This window comes from Cucumis melo, chromosome 5 (assembly GCF_025177605.1).
Source record: "Cucumis melo cultivar AY chromosome 5, USDA_Cmelo_AY_1.0, whole genome shotgun sequence".
Classification (NCBI taxonomy): Eukaryota; Viridiplantae; Streptophyta; class Magnoliopsida; order Cucurbitales; family Cucurbitaceae; genus Cucumis; species Cucumis melo.
The window spans coordinates 6,745,801-6,768,165 of NC_066861.1; the positions used below are offsets into that span (position 1 = coordinate 6,745,801).

Below are 22,365 nucleotides of genomic sequence, written 5' to 3' on the forward strand. Positions count from 1 at the left end.
AACGATCGTTTAATTTTCTTTGTAGACCATGGATTTGTTATTATCCCACTTGCATGAGAAAATGTTGCATCTTAAGCAACTTTGCAAGCATACTTTTAGAATAATAGATTCCGCGTTTATAGTAAGTTATTCATTAATTTTTTTTTGTATAGAAGTTAAACTGCATCATTATATTATGACTAAATTGTTTTACTTGTTCTTCAAGACTAGAATCAATAAACCAAACTGCATAGTTTGGCAACATATCTTTTATACTCATCTGGTGACACGAGACAATAAAAAAGCCGAATGGACAGACACAACAGCACAATTAAATATATGGGCAGAAAAAGATTTGGAATACTATTTCAACACAGTTGTTGGTGATTTCGAAGAAAAACCAAGGTGGGGAGATGTCAACTACGTGATTGGTTGTATCAACATAAAAGAACACTGGTTGGCTATTGCAGCTGATATGATAAAATGTAAGATCTACGTGTTCGACTCAATGCCAAATTATGTTGAGTAGAAACTTGTGGATCAAGCTCTTCAAATGCATGCACGATGCATCGCCAACCACGTGATTGGTTGTATCAACATAAAAGAACACTGGTTGGCTATTGCAGCTGATATGATAAAATGTAAGATCTACGTGTTCGACTCAATGCCAAATTATGTTGAGTAGAAACTTGTGGATCAAGCTCTTCAAATGCATGCACGATGCATCGCCTCACTCGCAATTTCAATTGGAGTGAACCTTCATTCAGAACGATTCAAATATATCCCTTGGCCAGTACGCAGATCGAAGCCACATTATAGAAAGGGCGTTCACTGGGTTGTGGCATTTTTTGTTCTAAATTTATTAAATGCCTTGTAACTGAAACTGACTATGGTTGTCTAACTGTGCAAAACATGAAACTGTTTAGACAACGGTATGTACTGGAACTTCGAGCGAATAAATACTTTTGATAAATAAATATATATTTGGTTCTTGTACTTTTGAGTTAATATTTGTATTCGTTTAGATACATATCACAAAACATTCGTGTAGAGAAATACTCATCGCGCACATATCTTTAAGCGATCTTTTAGAGTAAAGTCTAAACGATCTTCTTAATAAACATAAAAATTATTAAGCGATCGTTTATAGAAACCACACTAATATCTAAAAGAATATTAAATGATTTCCTAAACGTTCAGGTGAAGAATATTAAGCAATCGTTTATATGTCTCACATTAATGTAAAAGATCGTGCACATATCTTTAAGCATTCGTTTAGTAAAGTCTATACGATCTTCTTAAAATCATAAAAAATATTAAGCGATTGTTTACCTACAAGTAGTTTTGCAACATTGAGAATAATTGATACTTGTTATTTATGTACATATTTCGCAACATACATGATATACAACTACTACAAATCTTGCAAAAAAGTTCAATACATAGGAGTGTTGGTTCATAATTGAAATGTCAATTGTTTTCTGAAGTACGACATGTAATTTTCTTGACATGATGTATCTAAATCAAAACCAACAGCTATGTACTCAAAATACTTAATGGTGAATACGCCACAATCTGAGAGGCCGAACGTGTGTATATGGGGTAGTGGTGGTTGATGTCATAGACCGTTTAGGTAAAGTTGTATATGGGGTTGATAGGTAAACACTTGCATGCTTCCTACGGGCGGGCCGAACGTGTGGTCGTTGAGTGGGAAATGGTTCTATCTCTGTGATGTCTGAATCAAAATGAGTACGAAGTTTTTTCCCACTGTCCTCATTTCAACCTCATCATCAACGACATCTATTGGCTCTTCTAGACCAATCTCAACCTTCTTCTCCACATATTGATTGGCTCCTCTAAACCAATCTCGACCTTCTTCTCCAACACGTCGATTGACTTCTTTAACTGAATATTAAACCTCAACCAAGGAGGGGTACCGACAGTGTGAACATCTTCGTCGCCCTATGGAAGCTCATAATGCATTAGTATGGATAATGATAGAAATTAAACATCAATATTAGCAAGAACATGGAACCAAACCTTCTTTTTCAGTTCAATGTGTTTTGCCCCATTACTTGTGTCATCCTCCTTTGGCATCCTCAACCAATTAGGGGTACCGCCTGTGTCAACATCTTCGGTCTTAGCATTATCCATTTCTTCACTTTCTAGTGTATGATCTACTAAGCCTTCAAACCGCTTGCGGTCTCCTTCGTCACCCTATGGAACCTCAAAATAAATTAGTGTGGATATCAATAGAAAGTAAACATCAAGATTAGCGAGAACATGCAACTTAACGTATGAGTAATTACCAAATATGAAACAACTAACATCAATACAATTAACAGTTTGATTCATAACCTTTCTTTGAAGTCCAATGTGCTTCAATATGGTTGACATCATGCCCTTCAATTCGTCAATATCTGATTTTATACTAGTAAGTTGCCCTTCAACAACCACTACTCGATCTTGGAGATTCCGAATAGCCTTTTTCATCTTGGACTTTGACTTTTGTTTCTTACTCTTTTTGAAGTCACCTTCATCGTTAACAACTTCTCTTCCTCTTTTTGAACCACCATTCTTCAACTGAACAATGATAGATGAGCAGAGGTTTTCAAAAGGTTCACCTGAAGCAATTTTCAACTGCTCCTCTTCATGTGTCATCTCAATGACCACCTTAATTATCAACTACAAAGAGAAAAGGAAAATGTATTTAGGACAAAGAAATAAGCACAAAATCATGCGATCCTTAAGTTAGTTACTATTGCTTGCTACTTACCATTGGCGAGTCAAACACCTGGCTTATAGTTTGAGACTTTGGTGATTGTTGGCACACCCACTTCAGCATTCGTGGTATGGCATCATCGTTTACTTTATCTACACCACATCCAATGATGGTTGGTATAGACTCATATGCCCAAACTTATTCCACATTTGACAAACAAGTTTAGGAAGTGCCACAAGATATATATAGATATATAAAAAGTGGTTTCACTATCATTTAAATATAACTAAACGATCGTTTAACATAACTAAACGATCGTTTAAAATAACTTAACGATCGTTTAAAATAACTAAACGATCGTTTAATTTTAAATGATGTATAAGTTTTGAAGTGAGAAGTAGCATACCTGTAATGCATGCGGAAATCCATTGATAGTATATTTTTTTGTCTTAGTTGATTTCTTCCTTGGCATATTGTTTGTCCAAGGCTCTTTTTAAGGCACTTAGCGTGCGTCCAAAAACGATCCCGCCCCAATCATAATAATTAAATGTATTCCAATCATCAGCAATCTTGAAAAAACCAATGTCGACTTTGGTTCGCCTATCTTTTCCTAACAAAGATAGCTCTATAAAGTAGACTAAAGCTAATTTCACAATACCATCGTCATCACCCTCGTATTCCAAAAATACACTCCTTTTCTTTGAAAAACTTCTCCAATAATCTACTATTCCCAACCAACTGAATAGACTCCTCTTTAGGACCCTATAGACCCGTTATGATGTTAAACTCTCTCCTACCAAAAGTACAAACAACGCCCCCTAGTAAGAAACTTATATAATCCTTTCCTTCATCTTCCACCTCCCTTAACAATCTCAAAAAATATAAAAAATTGAATTTCTTTCATAATTCTTGATCCATTTTTTATTCTTGATTCAAATCTTGATTGGGGTTGCTTGATTTACTTGATTTCTCTGCAATTTGTATTCAATTACATGTTCTTTCTTCTTCAAATAATTCTCTTGATTGCAAATTGTGATCTAATCCATAAGCATGCAATATGACTCAATTTTTTTGAAATCAAGTATATCTTGCTAATTGATTTTCATTCCAAATTCTAAGCATCAATTTCTTGGCATAATAATTAGGCAATCTATTATTTTGTCAAATTGCTTGAATAGAAGTTCTTACCCTAATTTCTTTTTGAACAATTAATGCATAATTGAAGCAACTTCTTCCCCTGTGCATTACTTTTTTATTATTGATTTGTAAAAAGTATTGAATCTTGATCAAGTAATTTTGAGATTAATCTTGGTTGCAATTTTCATTTTCCCTATGATAAACAATTCCCTAAACTTCCAATCCCTCTTGCCTCTCCTTAATCAATTGAGTGAATCATTTCATAATCTTGACTTTGAATTGAAAATCTTAAACAAATTGTCTTCCCTCTTTCTTACATAAGTGCTTTAATTTCCTTGCAATTTTTTTTAATGCTTTCTTGAATGTTTCTAACCATTTCTTTCAAGTGAGTTTCAAGATTGATTCTTCCCTTCCATTCCTTTGGGTTTGATACACCAACTTGCCGATGCACTACCATATTAGTAAGGGTTTTACGGATTACTTTTGACAAGAAAAATTTTGGTAAGCATTCTACCCTTAGCAACTTTCATTTCATTTTCGAACATATTATTGTTTGATTGTGACAACCTTACCAATACATTTTTGTCACACGTATTATCTTTGCCACTGTAAAAAATGACAAGATGCAAGTGATTTTGCATTAGGTGCAGTGCTAGGACAAAGAATAGATAACAAATTGCATACTATATATTTTGCATCTCAAACTTTAAATTCTGCTCAAGCTAATTACTCCACAATTGAAAAAGAGTTTTTGTCTATAATCTTTGCTCTTGATAAATTTTGTATCTACATAATAGGATAAAAAATAATTTTGTTTACTGATCGCGCAACTATTAAATATCTTGTAAACAAAAAGGAGAGCAAGACAAGGATTATCAGATAGATACTCTTACTTCAAGAGTTCAATTTGACAATGAAGGATAAGAAAGGTATGGACAACCCCATTGCCAATCAACTAAGTAGAATCGTTCATAAACAAGAGAAAAATCTGGTAAAGGAGCATTTCTTTGATGAATATCTCTTCAAGTTAGACATGCACACTCCATGGTACGCTGACATTGTTAATTACCCTTTAGCTGATAAGCTTCCTGCACATTTCTCTTATAAAAAATGTAAATTAAAAAGTGAGTCAAAGTATTATGTTTGAGATTCTCCTTAGTTTTGGACAAAAGATGCGAGCCCTTTTTCTTGGTTCATGCGTGAAGAGTGAGAGAGTCGTTGGATTGTGTATTAGAATTGAACATGTCATTTAGAGTAATTACTTTCGTGTGCATTTCAATTATAGTATACTTGAGTGGGGTTATAATTATCGAGATGGTCTTCGAATTCTTTATTTGAACGTGGAAGTTCTATTTTAAGTGGAGTTATAATTTTTACAATTTGTATTATTGTTTTTTTAATTTTTTTAGTTTGTCATTTGTATAATTAATTTTTGTTTTTGCTATTTCCAAACTAAACTTTCTATTTTGTTATTTATCTAATTACCCCCATTTTCTATGATACGGTGAAAATATCGATTCTTACTCCACATCGATATCAAAACTTTTTTTATTTCTGTTAGAATTAGTGGGTTTAGCCCATTGAGAAAATTCACTTTAAATATTCTTTCATTTTTTATCTCTTTGTACTTTTCTATTTATTCCCTCTTGTACCTATTGTATGATTATCAGAAAATAATAAAACTAAAAACATCATGGTTTTTCTCCTGGTTTTCGAGTTTCCACGTAAGCCGATTTCGTGTTTATTGCTTTCAATATGGTATCAGAGCGAAGCAACAATGAAGCCCTAGAAAAAAGTTTAGAAAACACCCAAAGCAAAATAAAAGCCACCGACACTGCCGTCGTCGCCGCCGCCGTGGACACCACCATGGAAAAACTACTCCAATGGATTCAGACGTCGTCGATCTATCCAATGGGCCAACCCTCGCCACCATCCGCACAACCTTCCAACCAGAAACCACTTCACACGCAGCCTCTGTCAGACACGTGGGCCGACGCACCACCATCCGTTAATCTCACCGCCCATCCCATCCACTTCTACCCGTCGTCGCCTTTCCAACCATCTCACCCTCCCGGTCATCCGCCGCTGCACGCATCGCCCATCGCCACTAGACATCAACCTTCAAAACTGTCAAATCTGTACAGCAGTGCAAATCTATCCGTCAACCCTTTACAACAACCTTTCTTCTATAAGAACGGGGCTGACCAACACGATAACAGATCAGGGATTGAAGCGGGCGAGTCATCGACACCCTCCGGTTATGGACAACCATATGTTTGTGGTCTCGTGGTTAACCAAACCTACATGAGAGCTATTTTTGAAGTTGGTGCATCTTCGGCACAGACCAATCTACCGATGTATTTCAAAGAATCCGGTAATTTCGCTTCCAAAGGTGCCTTCAAATGATATAGCTAACTCTATTGCCTTTAGTGCTCGATCCTTGATCCATGATAATGGAAAATCAATTTTTGTTTGTGAGCACTGCAAAAAACAACGGCATACCAAGGATCAGTGTTCGAAACTCCACGATCGGCCCCCTAAGAGGTAACAAACGCTCCTTCAACGACCAATAGAACTCAGGGCTTACCGATGTTAAGGAGACTGTTAGCACCTCTCAGCCAACTGACTCTACTGCTAGCCATATTAGCTCTTTTACTCTAAGCGTCATTGCTCAGTCAGGTATGTCTCAGTCCCTTGACCTTATTAGTGTTGATAGAAAGAACCCCTGGATTTTGGACTCGGAGGCCACAGATCACTTGACAGGTTTCTCGGAGCACTTTGTCTCTTATACCCCTTATGCCGATAATGAGAAAATCCGGATAGCCGATGGCTTTTTAGCCCCAATTATTGGGAAAGGACAAATAGTCCTCCTTGACGGTTTCTCCCTTCAAAATGTTTTGCATGTGCCTAAGCTTTCTTACAATTTGTTATCTATTAGTAAGATCACCAGTGAGCTGCACTGTAAAGCTACTTTCTTACCTGAGTCTGTTTGCTTTCAGGACTTAAGTTCGAGGAGGACGATTGGCACTGCCCAACATAACAGAGGACTTTACATCCTTAATGATGATACTCCTGGTAGTAGTATCTCTACAACTAATTTACTGTCTTCCTATTTTAACACCTCTAAACATGACTTTATGTTGTGGCATTTTCGGTTAGGTCACTCGAAATTTACGTAGATGAAATATTTTTTCCCCATCTCTTTCATAAAATAGATCTCTCCTCGTTATATTGTGATGTCTGCATTCGGACAAAACAACATCGGGTTTTTTTTCCTTCACAACCATATAAACTCACACAACTGTTTACCCTTATCTATAGTGACGTTTGGGGTCCCTCCAAGGTCACTACCTCATCTGGGAAAAGGTGGTTTGTAACTTTCATTAATGATCATACGCATCTTACCTTGGGTCTACCTTATCACCGATAAATTGAGGTTTCCGCTATTTTCCAAAACTTCTATCACATTATTGAAACACAATTCCATAAAAAAATTGTTATTCTTCGGAGTGGTAATGGTCGAGAATTCCAAAACCATAACCTTAGTGAATTTCTAGCCTTCAAGGGGATTGTTTACCAAAACTCGTGCGCCTACACTCCCCAACAAAATGGAGTGGCCGAGCGAAAAAATCGTCACCTTCTGGAAATAGCTCGTTCCTTTATGCTTTCCACTACCTTTCCTTCATACCTGTGGTGAGATGCTATTCTTACAACAGCTCATTTAATCAATAGAATGTCTTCTCGTATCCTCCACCTTTAGACTCCCTTAAAATGTCTTAAGGAGTCCTACCCCTCTACTCGTCTTGTTTATGAAGTTCCTCTTTGTGTATTTGGGTGTACCACTTATGTCAATAATTTGACCCTAATCAAACCAAATTTACCCCTCAAGCTTAGGCTTGTGTGTTTGTTGGGTATGTCCTTCACTAGCGCAGTTATAAATGTTTTCACCCGTCATCTAGGAAATACTTTATTAGTATGAATGTTACTTTCTGTAAGGACCGACCCTATTTTCCCGTTAGCCATGTTCAGGGGGAGAGTGTAAGGGAGGAGTCTAACAGCACCTTTGAATTTATCAAACCTACTCCAGTACCGTGTCTGACATTGATCCTCACCCTATAATCCTACCCACAAACCAAGTCCCTTGGAAAACATATTACAGGAGGAATCTCAGAAAGAAAGTCGGGTCCCCTACTAGTCAGCCGCCAGCTCCAGTCCAAGACGTTGAACCTCTCGAGATCAAGGTATGGAAAACCGTACTGAACCTTATACTACTAATACAATTAATGAGAATGACAAGTCTGATGTTATTGTTCTTGAAAATGTGGAAGAAAAGAAAAGTGGTGATGAGACTGAGGTCAGAATAGAAACCAGTAACAATGAAGTTGAACAAGGTCATATAGGAAAACTTGACAAGTATGATCCTTCTCTTGATCTTCCTATTGCACTGAGAAAAGGTACTAGGTCCTATACAAAGCACTCCATATCTAATTATATGTCATACGAGAATCTCTCACTACAGTTCAGAGCTTTTACTGCCAGTCTTGACTCTACCATAATACCAAAAAATATTCATATTGGTTTAGAGTGTCCTAAATGGAAGAATGTTGTCATGGAAGAGATGAAAGCTCTTGAAAAGAATAACACTTGGGAGATCTGTGCTCTACCCAAGGGACACAAGCCTGTGGGATGCAAATGGTTATTCACTCTCAAATACAAAACAGATGGAACACTTGACAGACACAAAACAAGGTTAATTGCAAAAGGATTTACTCAGACTTATGGTGTTGATTATGTAGAAATTTTTTCTCCTGTTGCTAAGTTGAATACTGTTAGAGTCCTTCTTTCTGAAGCTGTAAACAAAGACTGACCTCTATATCAGCTAGATGTTAAAAATGCTTTTCTAACTGGAGATCTAGCAGAGAAGGTCTACATGAACCCCTCGCCTGGCTTTGAAGCCTAGTTTGGTCAACAGGTTATGCGGGCTCCTTATGAGAAACACATGAAAGCTATCAAAAGAATTATGAGATACTTAAAAACGACACCTGGTAAAGGGTTGATGTTTAGAAATATAGACAGAAAGAGCCAGTTTATGCAGGCTCCTTATGAGAAACACATGAAAGCTATCAAAAGAATTCTGAGATACTTAAAAACGACACCTGGTAAAGGGTTGATGTTTAGAAATATAGACAGAAAGACCATTGAGACATATACTGACTCGGACTAGGCTGGATCTGTTGTTGATAGGAAGTCTACCTCCGATTATTATACCTTTGTTTGGGGCAATATCGTAACTTGGAGGAGTAAGAAGCAAAGTTTTGTGGCCAAGAGCAATGTTAAGGTCGAATGTAGACTATGAGTTTGGAAATATGTGAGGAAATTTTACTCTAGAAAGTCCTGTCTGATCTTCATCAGGGATGTGAGACTCCATTGAAGCTCTTTTGTGATAATAAAGCTACTATTAGTATTGCTTTTTGCATAATAAAGCTACTATTAGTATTGCTTTTTGTATAATAAAGCTACTATTAGTATTGCTAACAAGCCAATTCAGCATGATAGAACTAAACATGTTGGGATTGATCGACATTTCATCAAAGAAAGACTTGATAGTGGGAGCATATGCATTTCGTACATCCTTCGAGTCGATAGGTCGTTGATGTCCTCACCAAGGGGCTTCTCAGACCAAATTTCGACTTTTGTGTTAGCAAGTTGGACCTCATTGATATTTACGTCTCAATGTAAGGGGTAATGTTACCCTAGACATTCTTTCCTTTTTTATCTCTTTGTACTCTTCTATTTATTCATTCCCTCTTGTACCTATTGTATGATTATGAGAAAATAATAAAACTAAAAACATCGTGATTTCGTGTTTATTGCTTTCAATAATTTCTTCCATATTACTTAGATTGAAAATCGATCACATTTTGATTGAGATTTCAAGTATATGCCATATACAATTAATATTCCAGAGGATGTAAATTCTATTACATTTACCATACGTGGTTTATTTTATTTTATTTTTGGTGTTTTTACAAATACACTGAAAAATATTAATATATACTAAGAATTTGGTTTAGTTAAACTATGTTTCATTTGATTAGAAAAATGTACTATAAGTTTGATATAAACATGATAAAACTAATTCAATAGGATTGATAACATTTTTAACAGATTAGATATTCAAATCCCAACTCACATATTCTTCCTCAAACTAACAGATGATATAAACTTTACGGATGAACAAAAAATCTATAAAAATAGAAGAGAACAATGATTTTGAGGTTCAATTGTTCTATAAATTCGTTGCTTATCCTCAAAATGGCAAATTTTTCAAAATACTAAAAAATTGACACACAAAAAATTCTTCCTAGTTGTGCTTCACATGCACACTTAGGTTGAAAGATCAAAACTTGAAACTTCCAATTTACACTTCCTTCCCATTCAAAAGAAGTTTGAAGAATCCATGTTCTCAACTTTCACTAGTTAACAAGCTTGAAAATTCTTCCCCCATTTCAGTTTCCACTGTAGCTAACAAGTTTAAAGAATCTTTCATGTTTTAGGTTTTCACCAGTTAACAATTCTAGGATATTGGTAGTTTGTTCCTAAAGTAGTTCACTAATTCAAGATCCCATAGTAGACAGTGAACCTGAATAAGTGCATTTGTTCAATCTTCCATCTGAAGAAATAAACACCTCTATGAAGGCGATTGTAATGCATGTTTAAGAATGGTATATGAATGAATTGAGGTTATATTCGAATGAGATTGTAATGCATGTTTAAGAATGGTATATGAATGAATTGAGGTTATATTCGAATGAGAGAGATCGTGAGAACATGAAAGTTTGGTTAAGAAATTGTTAAAAGAATTGAATGATATTACCTATGTCCATCCTATCAATGAAATGCTTTTATTTAGAAAAGAAAAAAAAACTATTCACTTCCTTTTTGGTGCTCAACCATAGATATACTTGGCTTGGAGTAATTCCACATCGGGTGACCTGAGAAATTTTCTAGGAAATATGTTAGTGCGGACTAAACCTGTTTAAAGGATCCATTATGGTTTGTTGGAAGCTATTTAAGACAGCAAAAAGTGTGCAGATCACAGGGGATGCAGGATCATTAGGTGCCAAATACAAATTCCAAATCCTAAACAAGTTACTGTGTTTGAATGGAATTAGTCACAGACCAAAGCTTCCTAGTTGTGTTTGTTCTTCTGTGTGCCGTATACATAATGCATCATCTTCATGAACTAGAAACTTGGTTACTATATTTCATGGTTCGTGTTTCCTGCTCACTGTGCTCGTTGCTCAACAACAAATACAATCAGGCCAAGTATCAATACTTCTATAACCTCACAGAGAAGATAATTCATATGACTAAGAGCAAATGCAATCATTTCATCACACACTGTGGTTGTGATTTTGAGTGAGGTGGCAAATCCATCATATACTTCACTGTGTCCAACTGTCTTCATAAGCTCTCTAATGTGCATTCAGTGATCTAGCAAAAATTACCTCAAGAAACCTACGTTGGTATTTCAACCTTCTCCAAGTATCATGGGACGCCAAGTATACTTTAGACAGAAACTCTACACTGATGGTAATCAACAAGTTATTCTAGACTCATGTACTACAAAATCAAATTCAATAATCATGCCTACCCTCAACCCCATTTGGTGATTGGTATCGTGTTACAATGATGAACTCAATAAAAACTAAATACTAAAGGGTTCAATTGAAACATAGGGCTTCCCAAGTCTCACTACGTCAAACATCCTTCTTCCAAGCTGACAAGTGGAGGGTGGAGACATCAAAAGTCATTCTATATCTCATACGTTTTATCGACGAGTTTAAACCATACATGAGGATCTAGATCAAGACGACTTAAGCTTAGATGATGAGAGTCCATTCACCATGATGTAACCCTTCATAACAACACATTCCAACTCCATCCCCTTGATCCCGTTAAAGAGAAAAAGAAGGATGCGCAAAATACCTATCAACAATTCTATTTAGGTTTGTTGGTCAAAATAAACCTTATTGTCCAGATATAACCAGTTGATCCAAAATGTAAGGAAAATTTTATCTACTTCACAGATGATAAATGGAACAACTCATTCAAAAATTTACCATGGCCTTGACCATTAATAAGGGTGTTCACAGCTTACAAGATAGTTGTGGAATAAAATTTTATAAATATGACACACTGATGCGTGATGCCCCCACTTTGATGTTTTCAATCCATACTACATTAGTAAAATTAGACTCACAGTAATGAACTATAATTGAAATTACGGAGAAGGCCATACTTACTAGCAAAAGGCAAAATTTTTCAACCAAGAAGTCACTTCCAAGGACATTCTGCCTGACCTATGGTCCTCTTCAAAATCCAAACAGAGGACAATTAGTATTAACAACATATTTAAGTAGTTTTGAAATAGTTAAAATCAATCCTAATCATGTTTTTAATCCTTCAAAATCAATTTTGATGGTATGAAAATTGTATTTAAGAGGGTAAAATCGAACATTATACTGGTTTTGAATGTTTTCGATGACAATGAAAGAAGAGATTTTAACTATTTCAAAATCACTCTAAAATTATGTGGCAACAAAGTACACAGTTTCTCACATTTTCTGTTATATATAAACACATTCCCCTTTTTCGTTGCAACTAATGACAATTACAAGGCTAACCACCACGCTTGAGAGAAAAGAAACTATGGGATAACCAATCAAGTAATTCAGAAAGTAAAACATGTTAAAAGTATTCAACTTATCACCAAGCAAACCAGTGAAATCCCTAAAGACTGAAACAAACTAGGGCATGGTAGGATCTATCAACTTTGTTTGATCAAGAGAAGTAAGAACATAGAATTGGGAAATTAACTACTTGTTTTGAAGGAAACCACGAAAAAGAATCTCAGTTGACGTCAGAGTCATCAAAATCATCCTCGAAGGAGTTGAAGAAATCGGCGTCGGCGAGCTTGTTCTCGGCGGAGATCACACCCTCGCCCAATATCTCAAGTGGGTCTACATCGTCGACGTCCATGGCGACCGTGGATCCCTGTTCTTCCAGCTCCGCAAAGAACTCCATCGGTGAAGATCTCATCTCCGTGGCAACCAAATGAACAATGGAAACCAAATAGACTTGTTTGAATTTGTAACTTGGCCGAATGGGAATTTGAGAAGAAACCTTGATAAAGTAACCTAAATATTAAAACAAGTTCTATAATGACTCATTTCTAAAATCTATATTACAACCAACTTCTTGTGGTAAATTTTCACTCTTGTCCTTCTCTATTGAAATAAAAATATGTTTCTTTTCTCTCTCCATCCAACTTTTTAAATGCATCTTTGACTCACATTTCACCAAAAACATGTATTCTCAACCAACATTTATCCGTAAACTTTTAATGATCTTGTATCAACAATGAGCCAGATAAATGGGAATTGACAAAACTAGCACCTTTTTGTTTTATATTTCAAAAGTAACACAGTTTTAAAAAACTCGTAATTTTGTTTTTCTCAGGATCAATCTCGACCTCAAGATTCTTCCCAAATTTAAAAAAATATTTGAATGATTTATCTCGGTCTCTCTCGGCCTAGTGCATCACTGAGATTGAACTTTAATTTAAACTAATTGGCCTTAAAATGACTAACCCCCAATCAAAGATGAGTTGGTGGAAAAGTGATGGAGGAACTTCCATGTTGGTCATATTCTTTAATTTATGGCTAAGATATTTTCCTAAAAGTAACTAAAAAGTTTATATGTCTTAGTTTTTAGTTTCCATTTTAGCTTATCTTTTTAAACTCGGGGATATCTCAAGGCAACCTTGGCCTGAGATCAGCTCAGCATTACAGCTAAAATAGAATTAACCCCCACTTATAAAGCATTTCAACTACCTCTAACTTAATTCTTTTAAACTAATGGAATGGCTTTATTATATATCTTCTATCTAATTAAGCTGAAAGGTATTTAAATCTACATGAAGAGTCAATGATCATGGTCAATGCATATTAGATGCTCTCTATGTATCTCGTCATCATGTAACTCATAAGTCCTCGTTGAGTACAAGTTTTCCTATTGCTTGCCCAAATGTAAGCGAAACAATAGGTTTATATGGGTGATTTAGAGTCGAATGTAGGGAATCGATATCAAAGCTTAGTTCTAGGCTTCACTAGGCATTTAGGTAGTATAAAAGAATAAAATATATAGTGTGAAAGCATGTAAGTTTAAACTATATCTACTTATCTACACCGGAGAATCTATAAAGGGGGATTAAAATGGATGCGAGATGGAATTGTGAGCTAGCTGGCATAAAAGAATGGGTGAAAAAAAGTCTGTGCATTACCAAGCGATTAAGCAATAAAATATCCCTAATGCAATATAACTTAGTTAACGAGCTTATGATTAAGGCGAGCACCTCTCAGTGTCTTTAAACACCACACTTGCTCACCTCTCGAGATCCAAACGACCTTCACTAAGACTTATATAGCTTCTCGTTTAAGGGTCACAACATCTCAGTGCCTAATACCCACACTTGTTCTCCTTTTGAGACACAAATGATGGAAGTTATCTTGCGAAGGTGGATTTTGTCTCCAAACTCCTCCTTGTGCGCCTAAGCCATATATTTGCTACTTACCCTCTCAGGTAGTTGGCAATATACACTAGCCAGGTGATGAAAATAGCTCACAACTAACGCAATAAGAAATATAAGCTAACCTTCTTATCAAGAAATTATCATAAATCTTAAGCTACCAATAGCACAAGGACAGATGAATAATAACAAACGTGATAGATTGAAAAGATATAAACATGAAATGTATTAAAGAATATAGGTCTTAGGCCACTGTACAATATGAACAAATACATTACAAAGAAATATACAAAAATGGAAAGAATAGAAATGACATTACCAGTTAAGAAAAGATAGGAATGGAATCTTCTTCACTCAACCTCAAACTTTCACTCTTAGACTAACTGGAAAAGATGAAGAAAAACTTTACAGACGGTGGAAAGGCTGCTCCTTCCCACCACTCTCTAGGATCGGGCCTTTCAGGCACTCATGGGCAGTTCACAAACATTTGGCTCTTCACACAGTCGACCACTTGGGTGGTCCATTCAGACCTCATTTTCTTAATGGAGATGGAGTTCTTTATATAGGTAGATTTAGGCAGGAAATCTAGTCTTCTGAATATATCAACACCGAAAGCTGCCTCTTGGTCAAGTCACATCAACTTCAACTACCACTTTTATCTTCTAGCGAACCTATTCTCTCATTCTGATATGATCTTCTCACCTAGTCTTTGCGTGAGTTCCTCTGTGATTCACTAGCTTCTTCTTTTGTTCATAATCCTGTGTTAAGACATTAAAAATAGGGCCAAACAAGCTTGGATGCTTATGTAAAGTGTATTTCCTCCGAATATTTATAAATTTACAACATAAACTATGAGGTTTGACACATTTTTCATGTGTTTTGGTCTCATTATTCTATCTAAAAGACTATAATAACTTGTATTTCTACAAGTTATCAAACATAAAGCGTGGAAAGAAATGTTAAAACTTGGAAACAATAAATTTAAACATTTACAAAACACCTTTAGGTTTATCCAACCATTGGACAACCTGTTCAATCTTATCTAGACAAAACTAAGTTCAGAGTTCCAACTATGATGACACCAAATCAAAACTCAATCCAAAACTCTTAAACTAGTCTATTACAAACAACAACTACTAAGTCTTCTACTAACTTAATTGTAATTCATCATGCATGCATGAATTGAGCCGTACAAAAATCTATTCAAACTTCTAGCAGAGTAGGCGGAGCTTTAACAGGCTCCGAAACCACATTCTCTACCAGTAAGAAAAATAAAACATTGAAAGGATGAGCTATAAAGCCTCGTACGTGATGGCTTTTAAAACAAAACATGATAATGAAAATTTTGAGCAATATATACATAAACTTAGCAAAAATAACTTTCTTTTCAAACTTAGCTTTCAATTTTCTCTTTTCTTTCTTGTTATACCTTAAACTCCTTGTATCTACAAGACGAAACTCTAGGCATGAAAACCCTACCCCTTGATACGGTACCTACGAGACAAAACTCTAGGCGCTAGTAGCACGTTATCTCGCTATAGGGACATATACTCTAGGCGCTAGTAGCACGTTATCTCGCTATACTATAATCTTGAATCCAATAACACTAAAGAAAAGTGGGCTTTAATGTCGGTTGTAAAAAATGAACACGAATGTTTAATGTCGGTTTTAAAAAAATGAATCTTTAATGTCGGTTTAAGATGAAGGATTAATGTTGGTTTTAAACTGACATTAAAGACACCTCTATTTAATAACTGACATTAAAGGTATATTATTAATAATATTTATTTTTATTTTAATAAAAGCAATTCTTACCAAAGTTATTAACGCGCTCGTGACCTTCTTCTCCTAAAACTCTCTCTTTCACACCATCTTTCATATCATCCTCTAAACCCTAAAACCACTGTCGTGCTCAACACTTCACCATCCATAGCCACCACCATTTCTCTTCCACTTACCTCTCCATCGTCACACTCTCTCGCTTCAATGTCTTCTCTCTGATTGTCTTTTATTTCTACACTTCAACTAGATTCCGTTCCGAAGTACTTCACTCAGAGAAGAAGTCCTAGGCTCTCCATCTCCACGTCTTCCACTGGCCTTGAAGTTACAGAGAAAGCATCGTTGTTGTCTTTTCTTAATCGAAGAGAGTGTGGTCTCCTTCAATTTGTTCAGTACCACGGTCTCGGTAATGCCTTCATCTTAGTAATGATTCTTTAAGTTTATTGTTTCTATATGTTTTTTGTTTTGTAATTGGCTGTAAATGCATGCTCGTATTTGAAACTTATCTATTGGAGCTTTGCATTTGAAATGGTGGAATTCTGAAATTGGTACTTGGTACCTTAACTTTCCTTCGTTGACTCTAATGATCTTAGTCATGAAAATTATATGAATTTAATTAGAAACTAATAGGAAAGGTTTTCTCGATCACAAAAATTATAGATTTCTCTTCTTTCTTAGATTTCTCCTTACCTTCTTTCTTAGATGAAGGTTCATCCTCGGTGTCTACCACATATGCCTCACCTGATGGACCTGATTCCTCCAGAATCTAATTCACCTGCCGTTGAACATTTTATCCACATCGAGGACCCTAACATCGAGAGTTTGTGCGAGACTATTGTTAGTATTACTGATTAACATATCAACGACGAGGCAGCCTCTGTGATTTTACATAAGGCCGATGAGGGTTTGGCAGAGTAGGGGGTACTACCGAAGGAGCTTTCTACAAGCATGATGGTATTGACTTGCGAGACCACTGGAGGTGGCATTTGTGACGTATACCTAGTTGGAACGAGCACACATTTCTCAAGTAACTTCTTGATTTTCAATTGTGATAAATTGTCTTGTATTTGTGGCATTTGGTTCTTGAAATTTTGGAGGATATTAGAGAAAAAGTATCTATTATAGTGAGAACTTTTAACCCTTTTGGAATTTACTTGATTGGGGAATTTGAGTTAGAACTAAAGTAGATCGCATGTATGGATGCAGGAATCGTGGAGAGAAGTTCAAGCTATAATTAGTTATTTGAAACCTCAGGTGCTTCCTCTTTCTTGAATCTCAATTATTTTAGATGGGTTGTTTTGCTAGTTATCTGCCTTCTTTCATGTTTTTACACGTTGCGTATGCGTTTTCTTATGTGAATGCAAATCATCTTCAATCCTTGTTATGCATTTTGTTCCATAAATCCATCAACTCTATTTCTTCCATTGATGCTTCCAAATTTGGTAGTTGAACTTTATAAGAAGTCTTTGGCCCTTGCGACTTAATTTTAGCATTTCACTTAGAAAAAGTTTCATGATGGGTTTAAAATTATTACTGTGACAGTGACACATACCTCAAACAAACTAAACAACATGGCAAGAATTGTCTTTGAAATAGTTTTAATTTGATTTTTTTAAAATTTCCTCAACAATACTAATGTTTTTTTAAAGCTACAAAAACTATTTGCAAATTGGTATAGTAGTAGTTGATGTCGACGACCTGCGCTCTTGGAAAGGATGGGTAGAATCTCGGCTTATAAATTTGACATTGTTGGTAATTTTTCTTACATCCTAAATGAAGCACGGTGATAATAATATCGATATGCTTTCTCAACTTGAAAGCATTTCTGTTCTTGAGTTCAATAAAAATTTCTGGTTTTAGAAATATCTTTTCTTTGCCCATCCACAACTATTTAGCATTTTCCGAGTCCCTTAGTTTGTTGCAAGAAGTCTAAGTACAAAAATATATACTTTGTTGTGAACTTTTTTATAATACTTTATTTTAGATGATCCAACTCCTTAATTATTACTAATATGGGTGATTATTTTGTTATTTATTTATTGTTTCATTTGTGAGAATTCCTGTATTTCCTTTTATATATGTCTGCTTTCAAAGAAGACCCTCCCCCATGGACGAGTAAGTGGTAAAAAATTTATCCCTCATTTTCCATTAATTTCTCCTTATATTTTAAAATTGGTTTCTTTCCTTTCTATGTTGTGTATTGATGAAATGAAATCTTAATTTGGTTTCTTTTTTTCCTTTTTTCCTTGAGTCCTTTTGTTCTTAGTAGTTTTCTGGCCTTTCACAAAATGCTAGAGTTGAATTTTCACAATGAAAAGAGAAGTGTTCCATTTTTTACTCCACCTTAGACCCAACCCATCGTTAATCAACCTGTTGCAACTTATGAGGATGTTGCTATTGATGCCTCTCTTGAATTTGATGCTTCCTGCTTGAGGTAATTTTTTCTTATTTCCTTATGTGTTTGTTTTTGACATTCAATTGTCACTCCACTGCATATCTATTTATAGGATACTATTTGCATTATCTTTTTTTGTGCTTTATCGTGCTTTACTACACCTCACTTTATTTTGTATGTTTCTCTACTTTATTGGGCTTGTCCTTCCCATCACCATATACATGTCATTTCCTGTCTCATACCCAAACTAGTTAATTCAAGCTAACAAAGATTAGTGCAACCACTCTTTAAAACTCAAGGAAAGAGTTGAAGAGTTGTACAGCGTATATAGATCTTTATTCTCTTTTAGAACTTTGTTTTTCTTGGTTCAACAATGCAATTTGTATTCTCTTGAAAGGCTTTTATCTGATGGATTGTATTTTCGAAATGTATTGCTTGCTCTTTTAAATCTAAAATTCCTCAAATAATCTTTCTTTGAATTAAAGAAAATTCTTATAATTAATGGGATGTGTTTGTTTTGTTGTACGTATGATAATGGGAGCTTCTATATCATCAGTTTGGTACAATTTAAGGATGGCTCATCCGACGAAGGATGTGCAGATTATAGATCATAATTTAGCATTGTTGTTTCAACCCATGTTCATGCTTGGAACCACTGTTGGTGTTTCCTTTAGCGTTGTTTTCCCCTACTGGCTTTTCACTGTCTCATCATTATTCTCTTTATTGGTTTGTCATTTTTTCTTTCTTTTTTCTTTTCCCAACTCCAGACTTATGCATGGTTATATGGATTCTTTTTTTGGTTGTTTGATTCACAGGGACTTCCTCCATGTCTTTCTTTGAGGGAATTGAGATGTAGAAAGAAGAAACCATGTCTTTCTTTGAGGCAATTAAGATGTGGAAAGAAGAAACTATTCTCAAGGTTTTCTAATTGATTTTCCTATGTTCTTCTAATAATGTTTGGTTTTGTTTGGAGGTCATAATTTGCTCTTTATTGGTTTTTTTCCTTTTCCTCAAAAAGAATTTGCTAAACAATATGAGATTGTTGTGAATTCTCATGGCGAACGTAAGTAAAATGGTTATTTGAAGTCTTTAATAATAATTTCGACTTTTTAGCTAAAAGGTATATTGCCTTGTTTGACAATTCTTTTGGTTCAATTCGGATAATTTAAATTTTTAGCTAAATAATCAAAATGAATAGGATAAAAGGAAAATGGAAAATGGAGATAGTTAAGAAATTGTTAATGTTTTGTGTTTATCTTTATCTTTTTTTTTTTTTTATGGTTTTGCAGTATTGGTTGATGTTGATTATGACCCACTGATTCTCAAAGAACAGATAACAGAACTAGTGGGGCTCAAATTTATTGATTCATTGTTTATGCAAATGGAGAATTTGAATGAACTGAATGTTTTTGTTATCTTGACCTTTTTTCTCTAGGAATTAATATGCTTCAATCTATACGATGGGAAAGGAATCTCCATTTTGTTTGTTGTTTGGATTTCTTTTCTCATACTTCAAGTTGTGAAGATCTCTTTGCAGGTTTGTATTATTTAAAACTTTAATCAATACCTCATTTGTTATTTGATTATTAACATAGTCTCTTTAGGATCATACTAATGTTGGAAGAATAGTCAAATTGCTACAAGCACTATAATGACAATCTTCACAAAAGACTGATGTTTTTGGATTTGGCATATTGGTTCTTGAACTCTTGATAGGGCAAAAAGCACTTGATGCTTTCAATGGTCAAATTCGAAAGGGAATGATCCTCGAATGGGTAAGTCTCTTTTTTATAGCATCTGCTCTATTAGAATATATGTGAAACTTTTTCAGTAGGCTCATTAATTTAGTATTTCGATGTAGCTTATTCTAATGACTTACCTACAAATAGTACAAAGGAAGACTAATGCTCATAAAAACTCAGAAGACTAATGCTCGAACAGAGGGTAGTTACCTTTTCATATACTAAGTTTTAACTGTTTTTTTTTTTTTTTTTTTTTTTGAAGATGTGCATCCTTAATCGTGTTAACTTCTCTTATTTAAGTAAATTTCAATGTCCTTCCAATCGTTGTAAAGAAATTTTTTAATGGTTTATTTTGATATTGCTTGTAGAATGATTGAAGACATATCGAGTTGAAAGTGAAGTGATTGTGTAAATAGCCAGGCTATTGTTGAAGGTTGAAGACTGAATAGACGTTTAGAATTTCTTGTTAAAGTCTTGTATTAAGATCTTGTTTCATGTACTACTGTAGAATGTATATATAAATACAATATTAAGATTTTATTTTGTGTATACAAATGTAAAAGACAAATATTATAGTTTCTAAAATAATGTTAATTTTATTGATTTGTTGGGGTGAGGAAAAATATTTATGTACATGGACTCAATGTCGGTTTATAAAAAATGGACAACAAATGAAACAATTTAATAAAAAATAAAATTGAAAAAACAGGCTCGGTACAAGGCAAAGATGTCATTTTTAAATTGACATTAAAGAGGCCTTTCATGTTGGTTTAGAAATGACATTAAAGGCATCTTTAGTGGCGGTCTAAAAACGACATTAAAGACATCTTTAATGTCAGTTCTAAACCGACATTAAAGGTCTTCAATAACAGCATCAAAGATGTTGGTTTATAACCGGCATTGAAGGCCTATAATGTCGGTTTTTAACCAACATTAAAGAGGCCTTTAATGTCAGTTATAAACCGACATTAAAGGCCTTTAATAACGCTCGCAAAGATGTTGGTTGCCAACTGACATTAACGACCTTTAATGACCAAATTTCTTGTAGTGTAAACTAGTCTAGACTTGAACTTTGTGTAGAGACATAAACGTGGATCAAGTTCAAGTATATAGCTCAAACGGTCTATAGTGTGTGAATAAGGTTAAGCGCCTTATTTTGAGGACACTATAGATGTGACCCGTTTTGTAATTAGTATAAACGACATGATCATGAATCGTTCATGTAAAGACATGGAAGTGGGGGCATCCTATGTAAAGAGTTTAAATAAAACTGGAACCATAAAATAGTCACTTTTACGTTATAAAATCATTGACCATTTAAAACTGACTATTTCAATTATTGATGACCTAGGTAACATAATCTTAATCCTGAACTAACTATGAACTTCTGTTCAAATGGAATTATCCTTAAATCTGCATAGGTGAGGACAGCTCTACAGGTTGGCCCAATAAGCCTCTCATTTTAGAGGTAAGACCATATGGATAGCTAGGGATATAGGGTAAGATCGGGTAGATAATGTTGGGTTTTATCTCCTAAAACTCGTAAATAGTAAATAAATCCATTGATTGTTATTAACAAAGTGTTATTATTATAATTTCAATAAGTGTTATTGATTATATTATTAGTTTTGTCCTAATAACCTAGATACAATAAACTAACATCCTAAGTTATTTGATGAGTCTTGAACAGTATATAGAGACATACATAGATCAATGTTGGAGATACAACTTAAAGGGTCTATAGTATAGGTATAAGGTTGGGTACCTTATCCTAGTAACACTATGAATACGGTTCACATTGTATTTGATACAAACGCAATGATCCAACGCGTTTATGTAGTGACATGGAAGTGAGCGTATCCTATGCAATGGATTTGCATAAGACCAGACCGTGAAACAGTGACTACTAGATGTAACTCCATTAACTAGTTAGGTTTCTATTTTATTAGAATGACCTTGGTAACTTAGTTTTAATCATAAGTATATTATAAACTCCTGTTCGTGAAGGATTGTTTTT

General features: G+C 34.8%; 2 protein-coding genes and 1 long non-coding RNA gene across 6 annotated transcripts; 1 reads left to right on the forward strand and 2 right to left on the reverse strand.

Annotated features, from left to right (window-relative positions):
* Window positions 1-1,387: 1,387 nt before the first annotated feature.
* On the reverse strand, window positions 1,388-2,884 carry LOC127149395 (uncharacterized). Its single transcript, XM_051084606.1, has 4 exons — window positions 2,756-2,884; window positions 2,338-2,664; window positions 2,020-2,196; window positions 1,388-1,941 (listed from the first exon to the last, which is right to left on the reverse strand). The coding sequence occupies exons 1-4, from the start codon at window positions 2,822-2,824 to the stop codon at window positions 1,792-1,794; spliced, it is 723 nt and encodes a 240-aa protein (XP_050940563.1). The 5' UTR covers window positions 2,825-2,884; the 3' UTR covers window positions 1,388-1,791.
* Window positions 2,885-12,536: 9,652 nt separating this feature from the next.
* LOC103499479 (small acidic protein 1) lies at window positions 12,537-13,050 on the reverse strand. The gene has a single exon (XM_008462491.3). The coding sequence runs from the start codon at window positions 12,941-12,943 to the stop codon at window positions 12,755-12,757; it is 189 nt and encodes a 62-aa protein (XP_008460713.1). The 5' UTR covers window positions 12,944-13,050; the 3' UTR covers window positions 12,537-12,754.
* Window positions 13,051-16,931: 3,881 nt separating this feature from the next.
* LOC127149369 (uncharacterized) lies at window positions 16,932-20,951 on the forward strand. Of its 4 annotated transcripts, XR_007820892.1 has the most exons (7): window positions 16,932-17,465; window positions 18,507-18,645; window positions 19,422-19,525; window positions 19,896-19,951; window positions 20,042-20,143; window positions 20,211-20,550; window positions 20,717-20,951. It is a non-coding gene; the product is annotated as an uncharacterized LOC127149369 (long non-coding RNA). The 4 variants fall into 4 exon arrangements; XR_007820890.1 differs by having other exon boundaries at window positions 19,422-19,669; window positions 19,896-20,143; XR_007820889.1 differs by having other exon boundaries at window positions 19,896-20,143.
* The last annotated feature ends 1,414 nt before the right edge of the window (window positions 20,952-22,365 follow it).